Source organism: Nansenia antarctica (genome assembly GCF_963989245.1).
Source record: "Nansenia antarctica genome assembly, chromosome: 20".
In the NCBI taxonomy this organism is placed as follows: Eukaryota; Metazoa; Chordata; class Actinopteri; order Argentiniformes; family Microstomatidae; genus Nansenia; species Nansenia antarctica.
In genome coordinates this window covers 3,079,145-3,097,990 of record NC_137693.1, presented here as the reverse complement: position 1 = coordinate 3,097,990, position 18,846 = coordinate 3,079,145, and the positions used below count along the sequence as shown (strand labels likewise).

The 18,846-nt window shown below is 49.7% G+C and overlaps 1 protein-coding gene across 1 annotated transcript; it reads left to right on the top strand.

The window, feature by feature from the left end:
* Positions 1 to 4,588: 4,588 nt before the first annotated feature.
* Positions 4,589 to 18,520, top strand: slc7a1a (solute carrier family 7 member 1a; the record flags this gene model as incomplete). The annotated part of the gene is made up of 12 exons (XM_080549975.1): positions 4,589 to 4,775; positions 6,674 to 6,856; positions 7,235 to 7,393; positions 8,190 to 8,364; positions 8,909 to 9,042; positions 11,191 to 11,413; positions 13,574 to 13,710; positions 14,535 to 14,637; positions 14,944 to 15,149; positions 15,762 to 15,913; positions 16,781 to 16,889; positions 18,333 to 18,520. The coding sequence occupies 12 exons, from the start codon at positions 4,589 to 4,591 to the stop codon at positions 18,518 to 18,520; spliced, it is 1,956 nt and encodes a 651-aa protein (XP_080406101.1).
* Between the last annotated feature and the right edge of the window lie 326 nt (positions 18,521 to 18,846).

Sequence of the window (18,846 nt, the reverse complement as noted above, 5' to 3'; positions counted from 1 at the left end):
TGCCGTGGTGTAGTATTCAACCCCTACTGTCAGAGTGGGAAAGTCAACACGACTCTGTGTGTGTGTGTGTGTGTGTGTGTGTGTGTGTGTGTGTGTGTGTGTGTGTGTGTGTGTGTGTGTGTGTGTGTGGTTGTGTGTGTGTGAGTGAGACCAGTTGAGAGTCTCCCTCCAACTCACTTTTTCTTCCGCTCACGTGGAGATTTGTCCAGAACAATCACTGCACACACACACACCCTCTCTCACACGCGGCGGCACCTCAGATAGGTGACATGAGTGTGTTGTGTCCTTCACCTTTTGGTTCTAGCCGCATACTGACATACATAGCTGTCTGCTGCCCCCTGTCATTAGGGGTGGTCCTCTGTCAGCAGCTGTGTGTTGTAGGACAAGAGGTTACAAGGGCATGGGGGGGGGGGTCTGCAAGTTCTTCTGTAGGACAACCTTGCATCCTTGCAACACAAGCGTTGCTTTAGTTCAAACTCTGACGCTTGTCTGCGTTCTTTCCGATGCTGGTTTGAACAGGGGGCGTGTCTGTGTGTGTGTGTGTGTGTGTGTGTGTTCCATGAGTCTGTCCGTGGTGTGTTTCTAGACAAATCCAATCATGCTGTTCACTCTGTACCGAAATAACATGGCAGTCACAAGTTTCTGTTTCTGGCTAGTGCCAGATTGGGCTACTGCCCTGGAATGCCAATGACATCTCTCCTTCTTCTCTCTCTCTCAATCTCTCTCTCTCTCTCTCTCTCCCTCTCTGTTGTCATGTCACACATTCGTCGTGTTTCTGTCTGGCTCGGGGAGAGGTCCATGACCTTAGAGGTCGTCCAAGTTTCCGGCACCATCTCCCCCATTAGTATTCGAGTGCAAGAGTGAATTGTGAGTCCGTTGTGTGTGTGTGGGCGCTCAGCCCCTGTCTGTCTGTCTGTCTCTAGGTGCTCCCACCACTCACTCTGACTCACACCCAGCACTGGGATTGGAGGAGAGGAGCACCTGCCCCCTCTCTGCCCACCTACTATATTTGGCTTTTGGGGGAATGGGGGCAGGGGGGCGGGGGGAGCGGGGGGGGGGTGGTAGACAGACAACCACCTTTAATGCTTATCCATGTGCCTGCATAACTAACTCTGCAGGACAGAGATACCGGGACAGATTGACAGACACACGGACGGACGGACATACAGCGGCGGGGCCGATAGACTTTGTCATTCTCTGCTTTTTTTCAGAGTGCCTTTTGCTTATCATACTGTGCAAGACAGGGATGGACAGACTGACAGACAGAAAGATACCAAAGGCCCGTGTAGATGAGCCACACCCTCAGTGAATAACCCCTCGGTAAAGTATAATAGTACACAGCACACACCAGACCAGATAGGGAACCTCGTCTAAGCAATGTTAAACCTGAACATGCACATCCCAGCAGTGTCTGTGAGCAAGACCCACACCCTCTAGTCTCTCTCTCTCTCTCTCTCTCTCTCTCTCTCTCTTTCTCTATCTCTCTATCTCTCACACACACACACACACACACAGTGTGGAGTGGTTCAGACAAGTTGAGGATCAAGTATCCCCATATCCCAATCTGGAATGTGTGTGTGTGTGTGTGTGTGTGTGTGTGTGGGTGGGTGTGTGTGTGGGTAGTGGGTGTGGGTGCGGGTGGACTGTGACTGTTTAGTATTGTGTAACTGTAGTATGTAAATGTGAGTGCAGGCAGGTGAGCAGGTGTTGTGGTTGGAGGGGCTTGTCGCTGCGGGAGCAGGAGAGTTGAGTGACCAGTAGCAGGGTGAAGCTGCTTGGAATAGCTCGGGGGGGCCATGTGATTCCTCCACGTTCTATTTTAGAACCCGCTGCCATTAAATGACACATGCACACTTGTTACAGGAGGCGGAAAGAATAGTTAACAGAAAGATCTCTTTTAATTCCTCTCCAGGATCTCTCTCTCTCTCTCTTGTCTCTCCTCCTTCTCTCACAGGTAAAGGTTGCGGCAGTTTGTTTGTTGTGAGTGAGTATGCAGGTCCATGTTGTTCCTTTACGTTAAGGGAACTATGTCGGTGCTAATACTCTAGGGTTGAAACGTTGTTACCATAGTGTGTGAGCTACTGAGCCCATGTGTTGGCTGTAGACCTGCTGGCTGATATTTCTGAACCTGGAGTTCAGCTCCACTTGTGCAAAGTGGAAAGTCAAAGTGGAAAAGCCAAAGGGGTCATGCAGTTGATATCAGCGGGCGTGTATGGACATGGTGGTGGTCATGACTCATGGGTATGGTCTGCTTAGTGAAGGTGGGGGGTCAGGGAGGATTTGTGGCTCTTTCTAATTTAATTTAATAGAACCGAAAAGTGTGTGTGTGTGTGTGTGTGTGTGAGCAAGCATGCGTGTGTGTGCATTTGTGTGTGTGTGTGTGAGACCACTCATTCACAATCCTAAGAGCGTTATGATTACTTCTGCATATTTCAACTGTTATCACTGTAATCTCTTTTTAATGAACTTCCTGAAGTTCAGGATTATTATGTGCAATATGAGCCAGGGCTAATGATGACTTATTCCGTTGGGCAGAGTCATTGTGAGCTCTGAAGTAGCTGGTATGGGCAGCAGCGGGGTACGGCGTAGAAGGAATGTAAGTCTTAGGTTTTTTCCACATGGTGGGTAGATTGATTGATGTTTTGGGGGAACCGCTTTGAAAGGCTCTCTAGTTGGCTTGTGTGTGTGTGTGTGTGTGTGTGTGTGTGTGTGTGTCTGTGTGTGAGAGTGTGAGCCGTGGAGCTAGGTGACCTGATAGCTTGAACACTCTCCGGGAAACCGGAAAAGGTCATCCCTCCTTCGAGCCCGTGGTCGTAGAACTTTCCGTTGAGGTTAATTTTTCCATGGTGATCGCTGGTTAATTTGTTCTGGACCAGAGCCAGAATCAGAAGTGAGTCACGGCGTTCGTTAGCTTCTATGTTCTCCAGGAGAATTTGAAGCTCTGTAACCTTATTTCCACACCGGCCGGCCTATATCCATATCTGATATGAAGTGATACGCTCGCCTACATGCCCCTCTGCCCCTGCTGCCCCCTCCCACACCTCCTCCCTCCTTCCCTCCCCTCCCTCCCTCTCTTCCCTCCCTCTGTCTCTCCAGATCTGTTGTGTGTTGCATCAGCAAGCATGTCCCCTCGGAGCGGCGATGTCACCACTGCAGAATGTGCAACCAATGCCTCGTCAGATCACAGATCTTTGTCATAGAGTTCATCTCAGAGCATGATTCTGCAGGTTTCTGGTAGAGCTTGACAGATTGAGTTCATCTCAGAGCATGATTCTACAGATTTCTGGTAGAGCTTGACAGATCGCGGTCATGGAGTTCGTCTCAGAACAGGATTCTGCAAGATCCAGCATTCTGGTGGGGTTTGTGAGATCATTGTCATAGAGTTCATCTCAGAGCATGATTCTGCAGGTTTCTGATAGAGCTTGACAGATCGCTGTCATGGAGTTCATCTCAGAGCAAGATTCTGCAGGATGATTTGAGAGGGGTTTGAGAGAGCAGGCGGAGTTAGCCAGTGTTGTTGTTGTTGTTGTTGTTGTTGTTGTTGTTGTTGTGTACATGTTTGTAGACGCACGGTGGAACATGGCATCCGCTGCGTGGAGGAGGATCGCTGGGTCTAAAGCTTCTGTTGTGTGTGTAGAGCCATCTGCGTGACCCTGTTTTCCCTCATACTTGTGAAAAACAGCCTCGTCTCTTAATTGAGCAATTTAGCAAAATATGTAGGCCCCTATCAATGTGTGCTCTCTCCTCCCTGTGCACTCTGTACACGGGTCGTTCAGTGCTACTACGGCCATCGGAAGGGGCCTCGTCGTCTGTGTGTCTGCCAGTGGCCTAGAACGCGTCCAGCAGCAGTAAGATGGATTATCCCTACGGGCCTCCTGGTTCTGGCCCGCTCTCGCATTCTGTGGATTTGCGCTGCGTTACCCAACACTACGGGAAACAATGTGTTGCATAAAGAGGTGGTCAGGTGCAGAATGAAGTGAACCTCCTTGACCGGCCCCGAGCACTCGACACACTCCCCCACACGCTGTGTTTGTTTCACCTCGCCGCCGTGCCTGATGTTTACTCACATACGCACGCACGTACACACACACCCGCCCGCACACACACCCACACATGTTCTCACTAAGCCTGTTCTAATGGGTTTCTTACCGAGCAGAATGGTACCGGGTACTGTAGTAGCTGCACTTAAACACGAGTCTGTTGTTCTATGGAGGTCAGTCGTGATATTCACGATTCCACGAGTTCTTGACCTATTTTTTTATTATGATGTATTCTTTGTTATTTGCTCTCCCGCGCTACGCCTTAACGCACCCAGCCGGAGAGTGCGACAAGTTGTTTGCACACAGCGGATGTTGACAACGTGACTGTGACTGTCTGACTCAGAAGAAAGAATGCGGCTTGATCCGTCCGGAAGTGTTTTATCCTTTCAGATCAGCTGTTCAAAGCTGTTTGATGTTCCTATTTGTGTGTTTAACACGGTTTCTCCCCCTCCCCCCCCCCCCTCTCTCTCTCTCTCTCTCTCTCCTAGGTGTCTGTGACCTCTCCCCTTTGACCTGTGTTTGACCCCTGACCCCCCCTAGGAGTTGCCATGGCTCTGGAGAAGCTGCTGGGTTTCGGGAAGCAGCTGTTGAGGGTGAAGGTGGTGGACTGTAACACGGACGACTCTCGCCTCTGCCGATGCCTCAACACCTTCGACCTGGTGGCGCTGGGCGTGGGCAGCACCTTGGGCGCCGGAGTGTACGTGCTGGCGGGCGCCGTGGCGCGAGAGAACGCAGGTAAACCTACGGTTCTAGAGCAGCGTTCGTGCGCAGGACAGGAAGGGGACCCATACTGGATTCGTGGCTCCTATACCAATTTATGAGGGGCAAAATTCACCAATAACCAATGTATCTGCCGATATATTTTCCTTATTACCACAGTTTTAATAAGAAGACAATGGCAACATTAATTAATTAATTAATTTACAAAAGTGTACAAAAATGCACTTTGAAAATCATTCTTATAACATATATGGGCCGGTTTCAGAGACAAGGCTTAAGCCTAGTCCTGGACTAAATCACACTTTCAATGTAAAATCTCCATTGAAGATGTTTTTTAGTCTAGGATTAGGCTTAAGCCTTGTCTGTGAAACCGGCCCATAGTGTTTTTAATACCCCCTCCACGTTCTAGTTGCCAACCACTGTAATTTCCAATAATTGTTTATCCCAGCCCTGCCCCCCCCCCAAGACAAGCTTTATCAAAGTACTAAATTCCGCTCTCCTCACAAGATTCAACAAACCCGCTGTGCAGTCCATGCTGATACGGTTGATGCATCCAAGCTACTTGTGACGCAAGTTAGTTAGAACGTCTGACTCTGAAAAAACGTCTGCCGTTATTACTAGTGAAATAATTGAATGGTAAATAACATGTTACTGTGTGACTCCTTATGCCAAATAACTCGTCGTTCAGTCAACATCCTTTTAGTTAGCAACTGTGCTAATTGACTGCAGTCCAAAGACATAACATTCCTTTGCTAAATTCACTAAAGCCACTTCAGCGTTCATAACAAGCCATGTTTATGTATGTTCACCGTATCGTCTGCCATAGGCTACTGGGTAAGTGATACATGGCTTGTAAACAAATGTACGTTTTAGGAGTTCAAACGTGTTCAAGTTTATTGTTGTTATTATTGGGGATGATAGTTGTCTATCTCTATGGCTTGTTCATGAGCCTGATCGCCTGGTTAGCCTCAGAGTTTTGACCCTGAGGCTCCGGAAGTGGTTTCGCCTGGGATCTAAAGCATGGAATGTGTGATCATCTAATAATGTGTAGTTATGTGTTTTTACCATGCTGATGTTCTATCAGCATGTTGTGATGTGCTAAACACGCAGTTAGATGTTTATATCGACCTGTTTAGCGCTAGCTACTAGCAGCTGTTTTTGCGTGTGTTTTGATTCAGAGGCAGTTTCTAAGAATATCGTCTGGAACTATTTTCAGATTTCAATGTATGGCACTTCATTTGAAAGCTTACAATCTGCACTTCCATAATCTGGAAACTTGAAACTGGAGTTTTTTTTAGTCAGACTGTCACATGTCGCCGATACAGATATTTCTGTAAAAAGCCAATATTGTGCTCCGATATCTGTTAGGCTCTAGTCCAGGGAGTTTCTTGTGCTCCTGAAAACATTACACTGAGTTCTAAATCATCAGGAAATGTACCTGTAATTGGTATGATATCTTGGCCAGGTCTCCCTCGAAATAGAGATTTCTCAAGGGACTTGATCATCTCAAGGGACTTCCTGGTTAAATAAACCAGGTTGAGACCACTACCCATCTTCCGTTGGAGACTGAAGACCCATTTCTTCAGGTTACCGTACACCTTAACTGCTCCTCCTGAGACATTACTACCCCCCACCACTGCGTCTCCTGAGACACCTGCTTTTCCCCTCTACTATGCCTCCTAAGACTTCTACTGCCCCCCTTGTACTGTCTCTCCAGTGTGTATATACAGTATATCTTTTTTCTTCTTCTATCACGACAACTGCCAATGGCCCCTGGCCTGACCTAGATTACTCTTCCTGCTAGAACTGGTGAATTGATGATCCACTTCATGATCTGCCAAAAATGTAAATGTAAATGGTTACATTTAAAAAAATGAAATCTTCCATTTAAATGTGTTTAAATGTTTTTCCAGGTCCTGCCATCGTGCTGTCCTTCCTGATCGCAGCGCTGGCGTCGGTGCTGGCGGGACTGTGCTACGCTGAGTTTGGGGCTCGGGTACCGAAGACGGGGTCGGCCTACCTCTACTCCTACGTCACCGTGGGAGAGATCTGGGCCTTCATCACCGGATGGAACCTCATCCTCTCCTATATCATCGGTGAGGTCGTTAGAACAGACTGTTGAGCTCAGAGAGTGTGAGTGTGTGAGGGTGTGAGTGTGTGTGTGTGTGTGTACACACAGAGAGTGAGAGAGTGTGTGTGTGTGTGTGTGTGAGAGTGAGAGAGTGTGTGTGTGAGTGAGAGTGAGAGTGAGAGTGTGTGTGTGAGTGTGAGAGTGTGTGTGAGTGTGTGTGTGTGTGTGTGTGAGTGTGAGTGGCGTCCTTTTCTCTCGTCCGTTCATCTCTGCACTGAAATACCTAGCAAATCTTTTCCCCTCTCTCTCTCTCTCCCTCTCTCTCTCCCTCTCTCTCTCTCTCTCCCTCCCTCTCTCTCCCTCTGTCTCTCTCTCTCTCTTTCTCTCTCTCTCTCTCTCCCAGGTACCTCCAGCGTGGCCCGTGCGTGGAGCGCTACGTTTGATGAGCTGATAGGGAGGCACATAGAGCATTTCTGCAGACAGTACATGCGCATGAACGCCCCGGGTATCCTGGCAGAGTACCCTGACATGTTTGCTGTCCTCATCATCATCACCCTCACAGGTAGGAAGGCAACACCACACACACACACACACACACACACACACACACACACACACACACACATGGGCGGCTGTGGCTCAGGAGGTAGAGCCGGCTGCTCCCCGGTTGGCCACGTGTCGAGGTGTCCTTGGGCAAGACGCTGAACCCCAAATTGCTCCCAATGAGCGGGCCGGCGCCTTGCATGGTAGCTTGCCGCCATTGGTGCGTGAATGTGTGTGTGAATGGGTGAATGAGAGGCCGTTGTAAAGCGCTTTGGAATAAGGCGACTATATAAGTGCAGTCCATCCTCCATTTAGCGTCCATTTACACACAACACAGAGGGTGGGGTTGGCAGCTGAGGTGCAATGGGATTAATATCCCAAAAAGACCTTTTGCTAGCATATCAGCCCAATAGAGCTCTCAGGGGGCGCTTAGGTGGCGTAGCGGACTAATCGTTGACCACGTAACCGCAGGGTTCCCGGTTCGATTCCGGCCGCGGACATATCCTATATGGTTATATGTCATCCCTTCTCTCTCTCTCTCACCCATCCTTCCTGTCAAATCTCTACTGTCTCCATCACAATAAAAATAAAATGATGAGTGGGACTGCCCCACTCAGAAAAAAGAAAAAACATTTTTTTTTAGAGCTCTCAGGTCTTCTGACACTGGTTTTCTCAAGAAGAGATTTGTTGAGGCTGCATTCTCATTTTACGCACCCAAATTGTGGAATGCACTGCCAGTTTACATTAGGGATGCAACCTCAGCAAATGTGTTATTATTATTATTATTATTATTATTATCCTTCTCTCCTCCACAGGCCTGCTAGCGTTCGGCGCGAAGGAGTCGGCGATGGTGAATAAGGTGTTTACGTGCATCAACGTCCTGGTGCTGATGTTCATGGTGGTCTCTGGCCTGGTCAAAGGTACCCTGGACAACTGGCACCTGGACCCTTACCAGATACTGCACCCCGAAATGACCAACTCCAGCCTCAAGTGAGCCCACCCTCACAAAACACCGGTCGCATACACCACGACACACGTGGTTACACGTAATAACCCTATATAACACTGTTCATACCGTCTCCTGTGGAACTCACATTGTCCAGTCTGGTTAACTAATGTTGGCAGTTGTCAGAACATCTCAGTCATCTTTGAATTTGTCACACGTGGATCGGAACAGAAGACGGATGATAAGGCTCTTTCTCTCTCTCTCGCTCACTTCCTCTCTCTCTCTCTCTTTCTCTCTCTCTCTCTCTCTCTCTCTTCCTCTCTCTCTCTCTCTCTCTCTCTCTTCCTCTCTCTCTCTCTCTCTCTTTCTCTCTCTCTCTCTTCCTCTTCCTCTCTCTCTCTCTCTCTCTTCCTCTCTCTCTCTCTCACACACTCTCTCTTCCTCTCTCTCTCTCTCTCTCTTCCTCTCTCTCTCTCTTCCTCTCTCTCTCTCTCTTCCTCTCTCTCTCTCTCTCTGTCTCTCTCTCTCTCTTCCTCTCTCTCTCTGTCTCTCTCTGTCTCTCTCTCTTTCTCTCTCTCTCTCTCTCAGCGTGACAGAGCCCCTGCCTTCCCCGGAGAGCTTGGGAGCGGGCGGCTTCATGCCGTTCGGGTTTACGGGAGTCCTATCGGGCGCCGCCACCTGTTTCTACGCCTTCGTGGGGTTCGACTGCATCGCCACCACGGGTAAGTCAAGTGTGTGAGAAGCCCCGCCCCCTGAGAAGATAGGCCCGCCCCCTTGTTCCTCTAGATTTCACAGGATAGAACTCAGGGGGTGAAGCGGGGTAATCTCATCCAGACTTTTTTTTCGCCTTGGAGCTTTTTCCCCCGAAGAGACTCGCCTGACCTATGAGCAGGGAACAGCGGGCGCGTTGATGATGTGTGTAGAGAGAAGAGAGAGAGCCGGTTGGATGTATTTGGCCCTAAATGTTCTCTCGGCTCGGCGCCAGGCCTTGTGACGCAAGTGAGAGCTGTAAATAATGATGTGGCGTCGAGAGGCGAGTTGTTCCCCCCTGGTTTCCACATCCCGCTGATCTGAGAGCGAGAGGGGTTGGACCCCCGTTTAAGTGTGTGTGCGTGTGTGTGTGTGTGTGTGTGAATCAGAACAGTCCCTGCTCTGTTTACACCGGTCAAGGCCTCTGTGAGATGGAGGGAGCATTTATTTTAGTTTAGAACTCTTTTTCACTCTCTCTCTCTCTCTCTCTCTCTCTCTCTCTCTCTCTCTCTCTCTCTCTCTCTCTCTCTCTCTCTCTCTCTCTCTCTCTCTCTGTTTCCCCCTATTTCACCCACCCCTTGTTTCCTTCATTGTGATTGGCTGCTAGAACCCTCTCTGGTAGGACCGTCTTTGGGGCGTGTGTGGGCATATCTCACACACACAGACACACACACACACACACACACACACACACACTTGGGGCCCTCACACTGATTATATCACTGGTTTTATTTGTAGTCTGCTGGCTTGCTCTGTGTGCAGCTGGCGGGAACAACCCCCCCCCATCCCCCGCCCCAACAATTCCAAATCATAGCCTAGCAAGGTCAATCTCCAATATACGTGCCAGACCACTGACCATCATACACACACACACACACACACACACACACACACTGCTGCCCTCCTGACCCAAAAATCACACCACCATCGTCCCTGAATAATATGCAAGATAGCAACAGCTAAACATCATATATTATTACTAGTTCCTAGTATCTGAAGTCTTTATGGGTAGACTTGACCAGAAATAGAATAGTAATGTTTACTTTGATGGGTCGGCAAAAAAATGAATACGCTTTTTTACTGGGGTGACGGCGTAGATCACCTGTCTAGAAAACCGCTGTCTTTGAGTGGCGCTCTGCAGATCCTCTCCAGATCCTCTCCAGATCCTCTCCAGATCCTCTCCAGATCCTCCTAAATGTCAAACACACACTCCATTAGCGCCGCAGCGGTCGCACGGCCCAGACAAGCCTCTAGTGTTCCTCTCCTAGGAAAGGGCTGTTGCGTCATTTCTCTCAGTTGCATAGTGTAATGGGCCGATTGCCATGGTAATTCTGACAGGAATGCGGCTGGTCAACACAAACAAACACAGCGACCATCTCCAGTATCATATGTTCACTGTTCACACACGCCTGGTTTGTTAAAAGGGTTAGGTGGGCAAGGGCAAGGTGTTGTGTAATTTGGAGTGTGATCTGGTGTTGCGGTGTTGGAACCTATTGCTCAACTGTGTGCGTGCGTGTGTGCGTGTGTGTGTGTGCGTGTGTGTGCGCGTGCGCTGATCACCCCACCCTACCTCATTGAACCAGTCGATCATCCGTCAGTGAAACGACAGTTTCTTGGCTTTGATCCACAGGAACATTTCCGGGGGCCACTCGAGACAGAACAGCCAGGCGAAGGGAAACACGCCGCTGAGCGAATCCCAAACGCACGTAATGTGTGTGTTGTTGCGGTGTTGACCCAGGCATTGACACTAAGGCCATGGCGCAGGAGGTAGAGCTGCCGTCTAATGATTGCAAGGTCGGCAGATCGGCGGTTCGAGCCCCGGCTGTGCCACATGTCGGACCACATGTCCACATGTCGAAGTGTCCTTGGGCAAGACACTGAACCCCAAATTGCTCCCAGCCAGTGAGCGGGGCTGGCGCCTTGCATGGTAGCTTGGCCGCCATCGGTGTGTGAATGGGTGTGTGAACGGGTGAATGAGAGGCCGTTGTAAAGCGCATCGTTCGTTTGGTACCTGTACTGTAGCAATGACAAATAAAGTCCATTCCATTCCATCCATTCCATTCCATTCCATAAAGGCGCTATATAAGTGCAGTCCATTTACCATTTACCACCCCCTACAGGTGAAGAGGTGAAGAACCCCCAGAGGGCCATCCCCATCGGCATCGTGTCCTCTCTGCTCATCTGTTTCGTGGCGTACTTCGGCGTGTCGGCCGCCCTCACCATGATGATGCCATACTACATGCTGGACAAGAACAGCCCCCTGCCCGTGGCCTTCACCTACGTGGGCTGGGAGGGAGCGACGTACGCCGTGGCCGTGGGCTCGCTATGCGCTCTGTCCACTAGGTATACACACACACACACACACACACACACACACTGTGACAGACTCCGGAGTGCTCACACAGACTCTTACACTCGTACAGTTAGCCTTACTTTAGCAACTAGACATGCACGTACTAGACATGCACCACTAGACATACTAGACATGCACGTACTCTCTCTCTCACTCATTCGTTGACATGTATATTTTGACTCGAGCACACACACACACACACACACACACACACACACACACACACACACACACACACACAATGTGTGTGAGAGAGAGGGAGAGAGAGAGAGAGTGAGTGTATATTTAACTGAGGTGAACATTTGATACCTCTAGCTAAAAATATGAGCAGAAACTTGGCAGGGGCATATTGCACAATAAATATAGCATATTGTTAAGTAATGCTGACTTGAACCTACAGTACCAGAGATGAAAGTTCTTACTTCTGTCTTAACTATTCAACTCAATGTATTTATGTACTGCATATGTATGTATGTATGTATTTAGAAGGTTATGTTTAGTTTTTAAATAATCAAGTGTACTTTTGTTGAACTATTTTTCCTTAAAGCAACCAATGAGCTGTGTTTGTCTCTACTTAATAGTTATTAACTCGGCTATGATCTGTTTTTGCATGACAATTTCAACTTTTCTCTCTTGACTCTCCCAATCATAACCTCCTACTAACTCTGAGCCCTGTGATGTGAGGCTGTTTGGGTGGCTGGGGGGGGGGGAAACGTACACTTTCACCTTTTTAATTTCTGACCCACAACCGATCATTGAAAATGACATCATCCTGTATAATCAATCAAATCATATTCCACATCCCTTTCTAAAGCATCCCTGTACTGGGGTCAGGGCCAGGTGGATGCAGGGTGTGTTAACTTGTCACCCTTTTCCTGGTCATTAACTTGCATGGCATGGTGTTTTCTCTCTGTGTGCGTGTGTGTGTCTGCGCGCGTGCGTGTGTGTGTGTCTGCATATGTCTGTGTGCGTGTGTGTCTGTGTCTGCGCGTGTGTGCGTGTGTGTCTGTGTCTACGCGTGCATGTGTGTCTGCGTGTATGTGTATGTGTGTGTGTGTGTGCGCGTGTGTATATGTGTGTGTGTGTGTGTGTGTATGTGTGTGTGTGTGTCCTGTAAGCCTGTTGGGGGCCATGTTCCCTATGCCACGTGTCATCTGGGCGATGGCCGCCGACGGGCTGCTGTTCAAGTACTTGGCAAAGATCAGCCCCCGCACCAAAACCCCGCTAACCGCAACCCTCACCTCCGGCATAGTCGCAGGTGAGACCTACTCACCAACACACCCACACACACACGCACACACGCACACACACACACTCTCCAGGCTACCTCATACACCAAACAAACAGAAAAAGGACCGAAATAAACTACTACTATAGTCATGACCATGGCCATGTTAGAAAGGACACAAGTGACAATGTTGATTTTAGGGGGTAGCGGTTAAGATAAGAGGGTTTATAGTGGTTAAGAATCAGCCAGGTGGTCCGAAAAGCGCTGTTCTTATGTCCTTTCTCACATGGCCAGATATGGTGAAGGGTCGGTCCAGGAGTGGGACCGGGTCATGACACTAACACGCACGTCCCACCCTCGGTTTAACAACGGGACCGGTTGGTGGTCGAGGTTCTGTAACTGTGTCGGGACCTAACAAGCATGGTCGACTTACGGTCGACTCGGGGGTCGACGCTCCAGCGGTACTTGCGGTCGCCGTGCCCCCCCCCGCCCTCCCCCGTGCTCTAACCCGGACCCTGCCACTGGAGTGTTGCCTTGGGTGATGTTGTTGGTGCTGTCGGCGACTAACGAAAGCATGCGGAGCGTCTCATTGGTGGAGTGTAGGAAGGGTCATAGTCTTGTTCTGTTCTGTTTCTGACACGATGTCTCCTGCTGCCTCACACCTCAGTGTCATCATCCTCTTCTACCCTGTTTTTGTGTTCTTTTGCTTTCAACCCCTCCCCCCCCTCCCCCACACCCCCACCACAATACAATACCTTCATCCCTCCCCTCCTCTCTGCCTCCCCTTCCTTTCCTACCTGTCCCTCACCCCCCTTCCTCTTCTCCCCTCTCTACCCCCCCTCCCTTGATCTTACTACCCCCCTACCCCTTTCACCATCCTCCCCACGTTCCACCCCCCCTCCCCCCTCCCTCCCCCCTCCAGTCTCCTGGGCTCTATGTTCCCTCTCCCCCGCGTCATCTTTGCCATGTCGCGCGACGGCCTGCTCTTCTCCTTCCTGGCGCGTGTGAGCGAGAGGAAGACCCCCATCATGTCCACCATGGCTGCTGGGGTCATGTCTGGTAAGACTGGTGGAGAGAGAGAGAGACAGATAGAGGAAGAGAGAAGGGGGGTGGAGGGGGGAGGGGGGGGGGTGGCTTTCTCACTACAGCAGGGGTGCCAAACATGTTGGCATAGCGGGCCGGAATGAAATCTAAGTAATGGGCAGAGAGCCAGACAGACCATGCCTTAAATAAGCAGTACATCCTAATCAACACGTATGACCCGCTGCATGGGCTGGGCGGTGTTGAGGTGGGCTCCACGTTGGGTGGGCCGCCGCCCCCACTTCCAGTATGTACCGCTCCTGTAAAGATCATCATCCTCCTGTAAAGATCATCATCATCTTTTACCTTATCTCTAAATGTGCCATGTTCCAAGTCCAACGTGGTTCAAGGTCTTTGCGATGACGTGGCCAAACGGACAGTTTGTGTTGTACTTTTCGTTTGCCTTTTTGGTCGATATTCAGGATTTGGTCGATATTCACCGATCTACTAGTTAATATGCTTTGCATCTTCTTATTCTTTTTGGGGGGGTTTTGTTCTTTTTACCTAATGGTCAAAGTATATGAGTTCCACATGTGAAATGTTCTTTTCTAAAGAGATGATGAAATCATTATGAATGTGGGATGGGAGGATGGGTGGGTAAAAAAGAAAATGTGAAGAAAAAAAAAGGTGAATGCAAACCGGTTAATGTTAACTCTGTTCTCTACTCATGCGTCTCATCAACTAAAAATGTTTATTAAAAAAATCATATGAAAGTAAATTCCTCCCTCCCTTCCCTCTCTCCTTCCCTCTCTCCTTCCCTCTCTCCTTCCCTCCCTATCTCCTTCCCTCCCTCCCTCCCTCAGCCGTCATGGCGTTCCTGTTTGACCTGAAGGACCTGGTAGATCTGATGTCTATAGGCACCCTGCTGGCCTACACCCTGGTGGCTGCCTGTGTCCTGGTGCTCCGGTCAGTGGCCCCTCAGACACACCTACATCACAGGGGGGAGGAGGGGACGGGCGGGGGCGGGGCTTGCTCCCAATGAGCGGGGCCGGCCGGCGCCTTGCACGGTAGCTTGCCTGACCTCACCATTGGTGTGTGAATGTGTGTATGAACGGGTGAACGAGAGGCCGTTGTAAGAGCGCTTTGGAATAAGGCGCTATATAAGTCAGTCCATTTAGTTGGGCCCCTATCCTCGTCTAGTGTTTCTCTAGCCTAACCCTATTGTCTGTGTGTGTGTGTGTGTGTGTGTGTGTGTCCGTGTCCGTATGCCAGGTACCAGCCGGAGCAGCCCAACTGCCCCTACCAGATGGCGAGCACCCAGGAGGAGGTGGAGCTGAGCGACGGCATCAGCGCCCCCAGCATGGGCATCCTGCCCGGCGTGGAGAAGACCTTCAGCCTGAAGACCATGCTGTTCCCCGACAACCTGGAGCCCTCGGCCCTGTCAGGGTTCGCCGTCAACATCTGTGTCAGCTCCATGGGTGAGGGCCGTGTGTCACACACACACACACACACACACGGACACATCTTCATTTGAGTCCCACCACCATCACACACAGCTCCGACATCACTTTTGTTTTACTCACTTTCTCATCTCTCTCTCTCCTCTCTCATGTCTCTCTCTCTCTCATCTCTCTCTCTCTCCCCTCTCATATCTCTCTCTCTCTCCTCTCTCCCCTCTCATCTCTCTCTCCCCTCTCATCTCTCTCTCTCTCCCCTCTCATCTCTCTCTCTCTCCCCTCTCCTCTCTCCCCTCTCATCTCTCCTCTCTCTCTCTCCCCTCTCATCTCTCTCTCTCTCCTCTCATCTCTCTCTCTCTCCTCTCTCCCCTCTCATCTCTCTCTCTCTCTCATCTCTCCTCTCTCCTCTCTCTCTCTCTCTCCTCTCTCCCCTCTCCCCTCTCATCTCTCTCTCCTCTCTCCCCTCTCATCTCTCTCTCTCTCATCTCTCCCCTCTCATCTCTCTCTCTCTCATCTCTCTCTCTCTCCTCTCTCCCCCCTCTCTCTCTCTCTCCTCTCTCCCCTCCCCTCTCATCTCTCTCTCTCTCCTCTCTCCCCTCTCATCTCTCTCTCCTCTCTCCCCCCCCCCCCCAGGTACGTTGATCCTGGCGTTCAGCGTGTTGGCCGTGCACGGGGGGTTCGCGGCGTGGAACGTGGCGGCTCTCAGCGTCATCTTCATGGTGTGCATGGTGCTCACCTTCATCATCTGGAGGCAACCGGAGAGCAAGACCAAGCTGTCCTTCAAGGTCTGCTATGGACACGCCCCTCCTTCTCCCTTCTTCTCACTATCCTACACACCTCGTGATGTTAGAATTATATGGTTCTATCTCCATTTTTGTCAAAATTTAGTTTTTTACATAATCTGATCCATTAGGTGTTTATTAATGCCTGTGTGGTGTTATTTTTAAAATGTTGACATTTTGGAGTTAGTAATTCATAAAATACAAAGGTTCCATCTCACAAAACATAATGGAATGTAAACACTTTGACGCTCAATATCTCTGAACTACCCGAAACGGAGATAGAACCTTCTAATTCTAAGCTCACGACCTGCTCTATACACTGTTGGGCCAAAACATTATGACCACCTGGCTAATTCGCTGTTGGTATTATGTCTAATATGCTCGCGCATTAGGTGTTATACCTAAGAGGCTCGCACCCAATACCGAGTCGCCGGTTTGTGGTTTGTCCCTCCTCGGACCACTGTCGGTGGGTATTCACCACTGCTGACCAGGAGCACCCCACACTTGACCCTGACCCTGACCAGCCTTGCCGTTTCAGAGATGCTCTGACCCGGTCGTCTGACCAGAACAATTTGGCCCGCTTGTCAAAGTCGCTCAGGTCTTTACTCCTGCCCATTCCTCCTGCATCCAACACATCAACTTCAAGAACTGACTGTTCACTTGCTGCTTAATATATCCCACCCCCTTCACAAGGTACCATGGTAACAGGACAGTCACTGTTATTCACTTGACTTCACCTGTCAGTGGTCAAAATGTCCCGGCTCATCCGTGTATAGAGTACAGGAAAATGTGTTGAGTGCTTTTAGTGCGGGTGTTCCCTGTACTCATCGATGTTGACTGTCGTTGACCCTTGACCCCTTGACCCTCCAGGTGCCCCTACTGCCCTTCCTGCCAGTGGTCAGCATGTTTGTCAACGTGTACCTGATGATGCAGCTGGATCGAGGCACCTGGATACGGTTCGCTATCTGGATGTCTATAGGTACAGTAACAGGCCCTGTGTCCCTCTCATATAAGACACTGTCTGGATGTCTATAGGTACACTAACAGGCCCTGTGTCTCTCATATGAGACACTGTCTGGATGTCTATAGGTACAGTAACAGGCCCTGTGTCCCTCTCATATAAGACACTGTCTGGATGTCTATAGGTACACTAACAGGCCCTGTGTCTCTCTCATATAAGACACTGTCTGGATGTCTATAGGTACAGTAACAGGTCCTGTGTCTCTCTCATATAAGACACTGTCTGGGTGTCTATAGATACAGTAACAGGCCCTGTGTCTCTCATATAAGACACTGTCTGGATGTCTATAGGTACAGTAACACGTCCTGTGTCTCTCATATAAGACACTGTCTGGATGTCTATAGGTACAGTAACAGGTCCTGTGTCTCTCTCATATAAGACACTGTCTGGATGTCTATAGGTACACTAACAGGCCCTGTGTCTCTCATATAAGACACTGTCTGGATGTCTATAGGTACAGTAACAGGCCCTGTGTCTCTCATATGAGACACTGTCTGGATGTCTATAGGTACAGCAACAGGTCCTGTGTCTCTCATATAAGACACTGTCTAGATGTCTATAGGTACAGTAACAGGCCCCGTCCCTCTCATATAAGACACTGTCTGGATGTCTATAGGTACAGTAACAGGCCCTGTGTCCCGCTCATATAAGACACTGTCTGGATGTCTATAGGTACAGTAACAGGTCCTGTGTCTCTCTCATATAAGACACTGTCTGGATGTCTATAGGTACAGTAACAGGTCCTGTGTCCCTCTCATATAAGACACTGTCTGGATGTCTATAGGTACAGTAACAGGCCCTGTGTCTCTCATATGAGACACTGTCTGGATGTCTATAGGTACAGTAACAGGCTCTGTGTCTCTCATATAAGACACTGGATGTCTATTGTTCTCGGGAAGGTGACGTCAGGGTTGCTATGTCCGCCTACTGCCGCCATATTCTTTGGGACATCATTTTGTTATTTATTTGTTATTTTTCCGTTATTTTGGGATATCATTTCGTTATCGTTTTCGTTAGCTATCTCGAAGCATGACGTACAGAAAATGCAAACAGTCGGGAGGCGCTATAATGTAAACGGTCGGGAGAGCAAAGAACATGGCGGCCGTATCCCACAATGCAGCGGCGTGACGTCGATTCCCAAGCTTGATCGGTACGGTGTTAGGCCGTCTGTCTCTCGATGTTCAGTTTGCTAGTTGGATATCTCCCTGTGCTTCGTAAGACATGTACTAACACAGCACATACAGTATATCTCCTTTTTTTACTATGTTTTTAACTTAATTTATTTTACTTATGCCTGTTTCTTTTGAACTCTGTAGCACTCTGATGAGATTATTTTGAATGAAAAGTGCGATACAAATAAAATGCATTATCGTTACTATTATTCTTGTCCCTGTGTCGTAGGGTTCATCATCTACTTCGGCTACGGGATCCGTCACAGCGCCGAGGCGGCCCTGGCTCGCGGCTCCACCACCACGGAGCTCAACGGCTACAAGCCCAGCCACGCCCACAACGGCGAGGCCATGTCCCCCGAGAAGGAGGCCTTCCTCGACAGCCAAGAGGCCGGGGGGGAGGACGACGGGGAGCTCTAGGACCCCAGCGGAAGCCCCCCCCCCCCCCCCCCCCCGGAGCAACGCCCCTCTCTCGACCTTAACCCACCGACCCGGCCATCTGCCTTGTCAGTATGACATCTTCATTCATAGGATAACACTTGCCTCCTTTTGGGATGCACACACATACCATCTTGGATTTCCCAAGGAGGAGGTTCCTGCGAAAAAAAGCAACAACAACAAAAAAAAGCGTTTGTGGCTCTCAACCCGAACTCAGAATCGCACACAAGACATGTTCTGTGTCTCAGGTGCTGGGGTAAACACAAGGACATAAAATCGAATGCAGAAGTGATTTACCCGCGCACGTT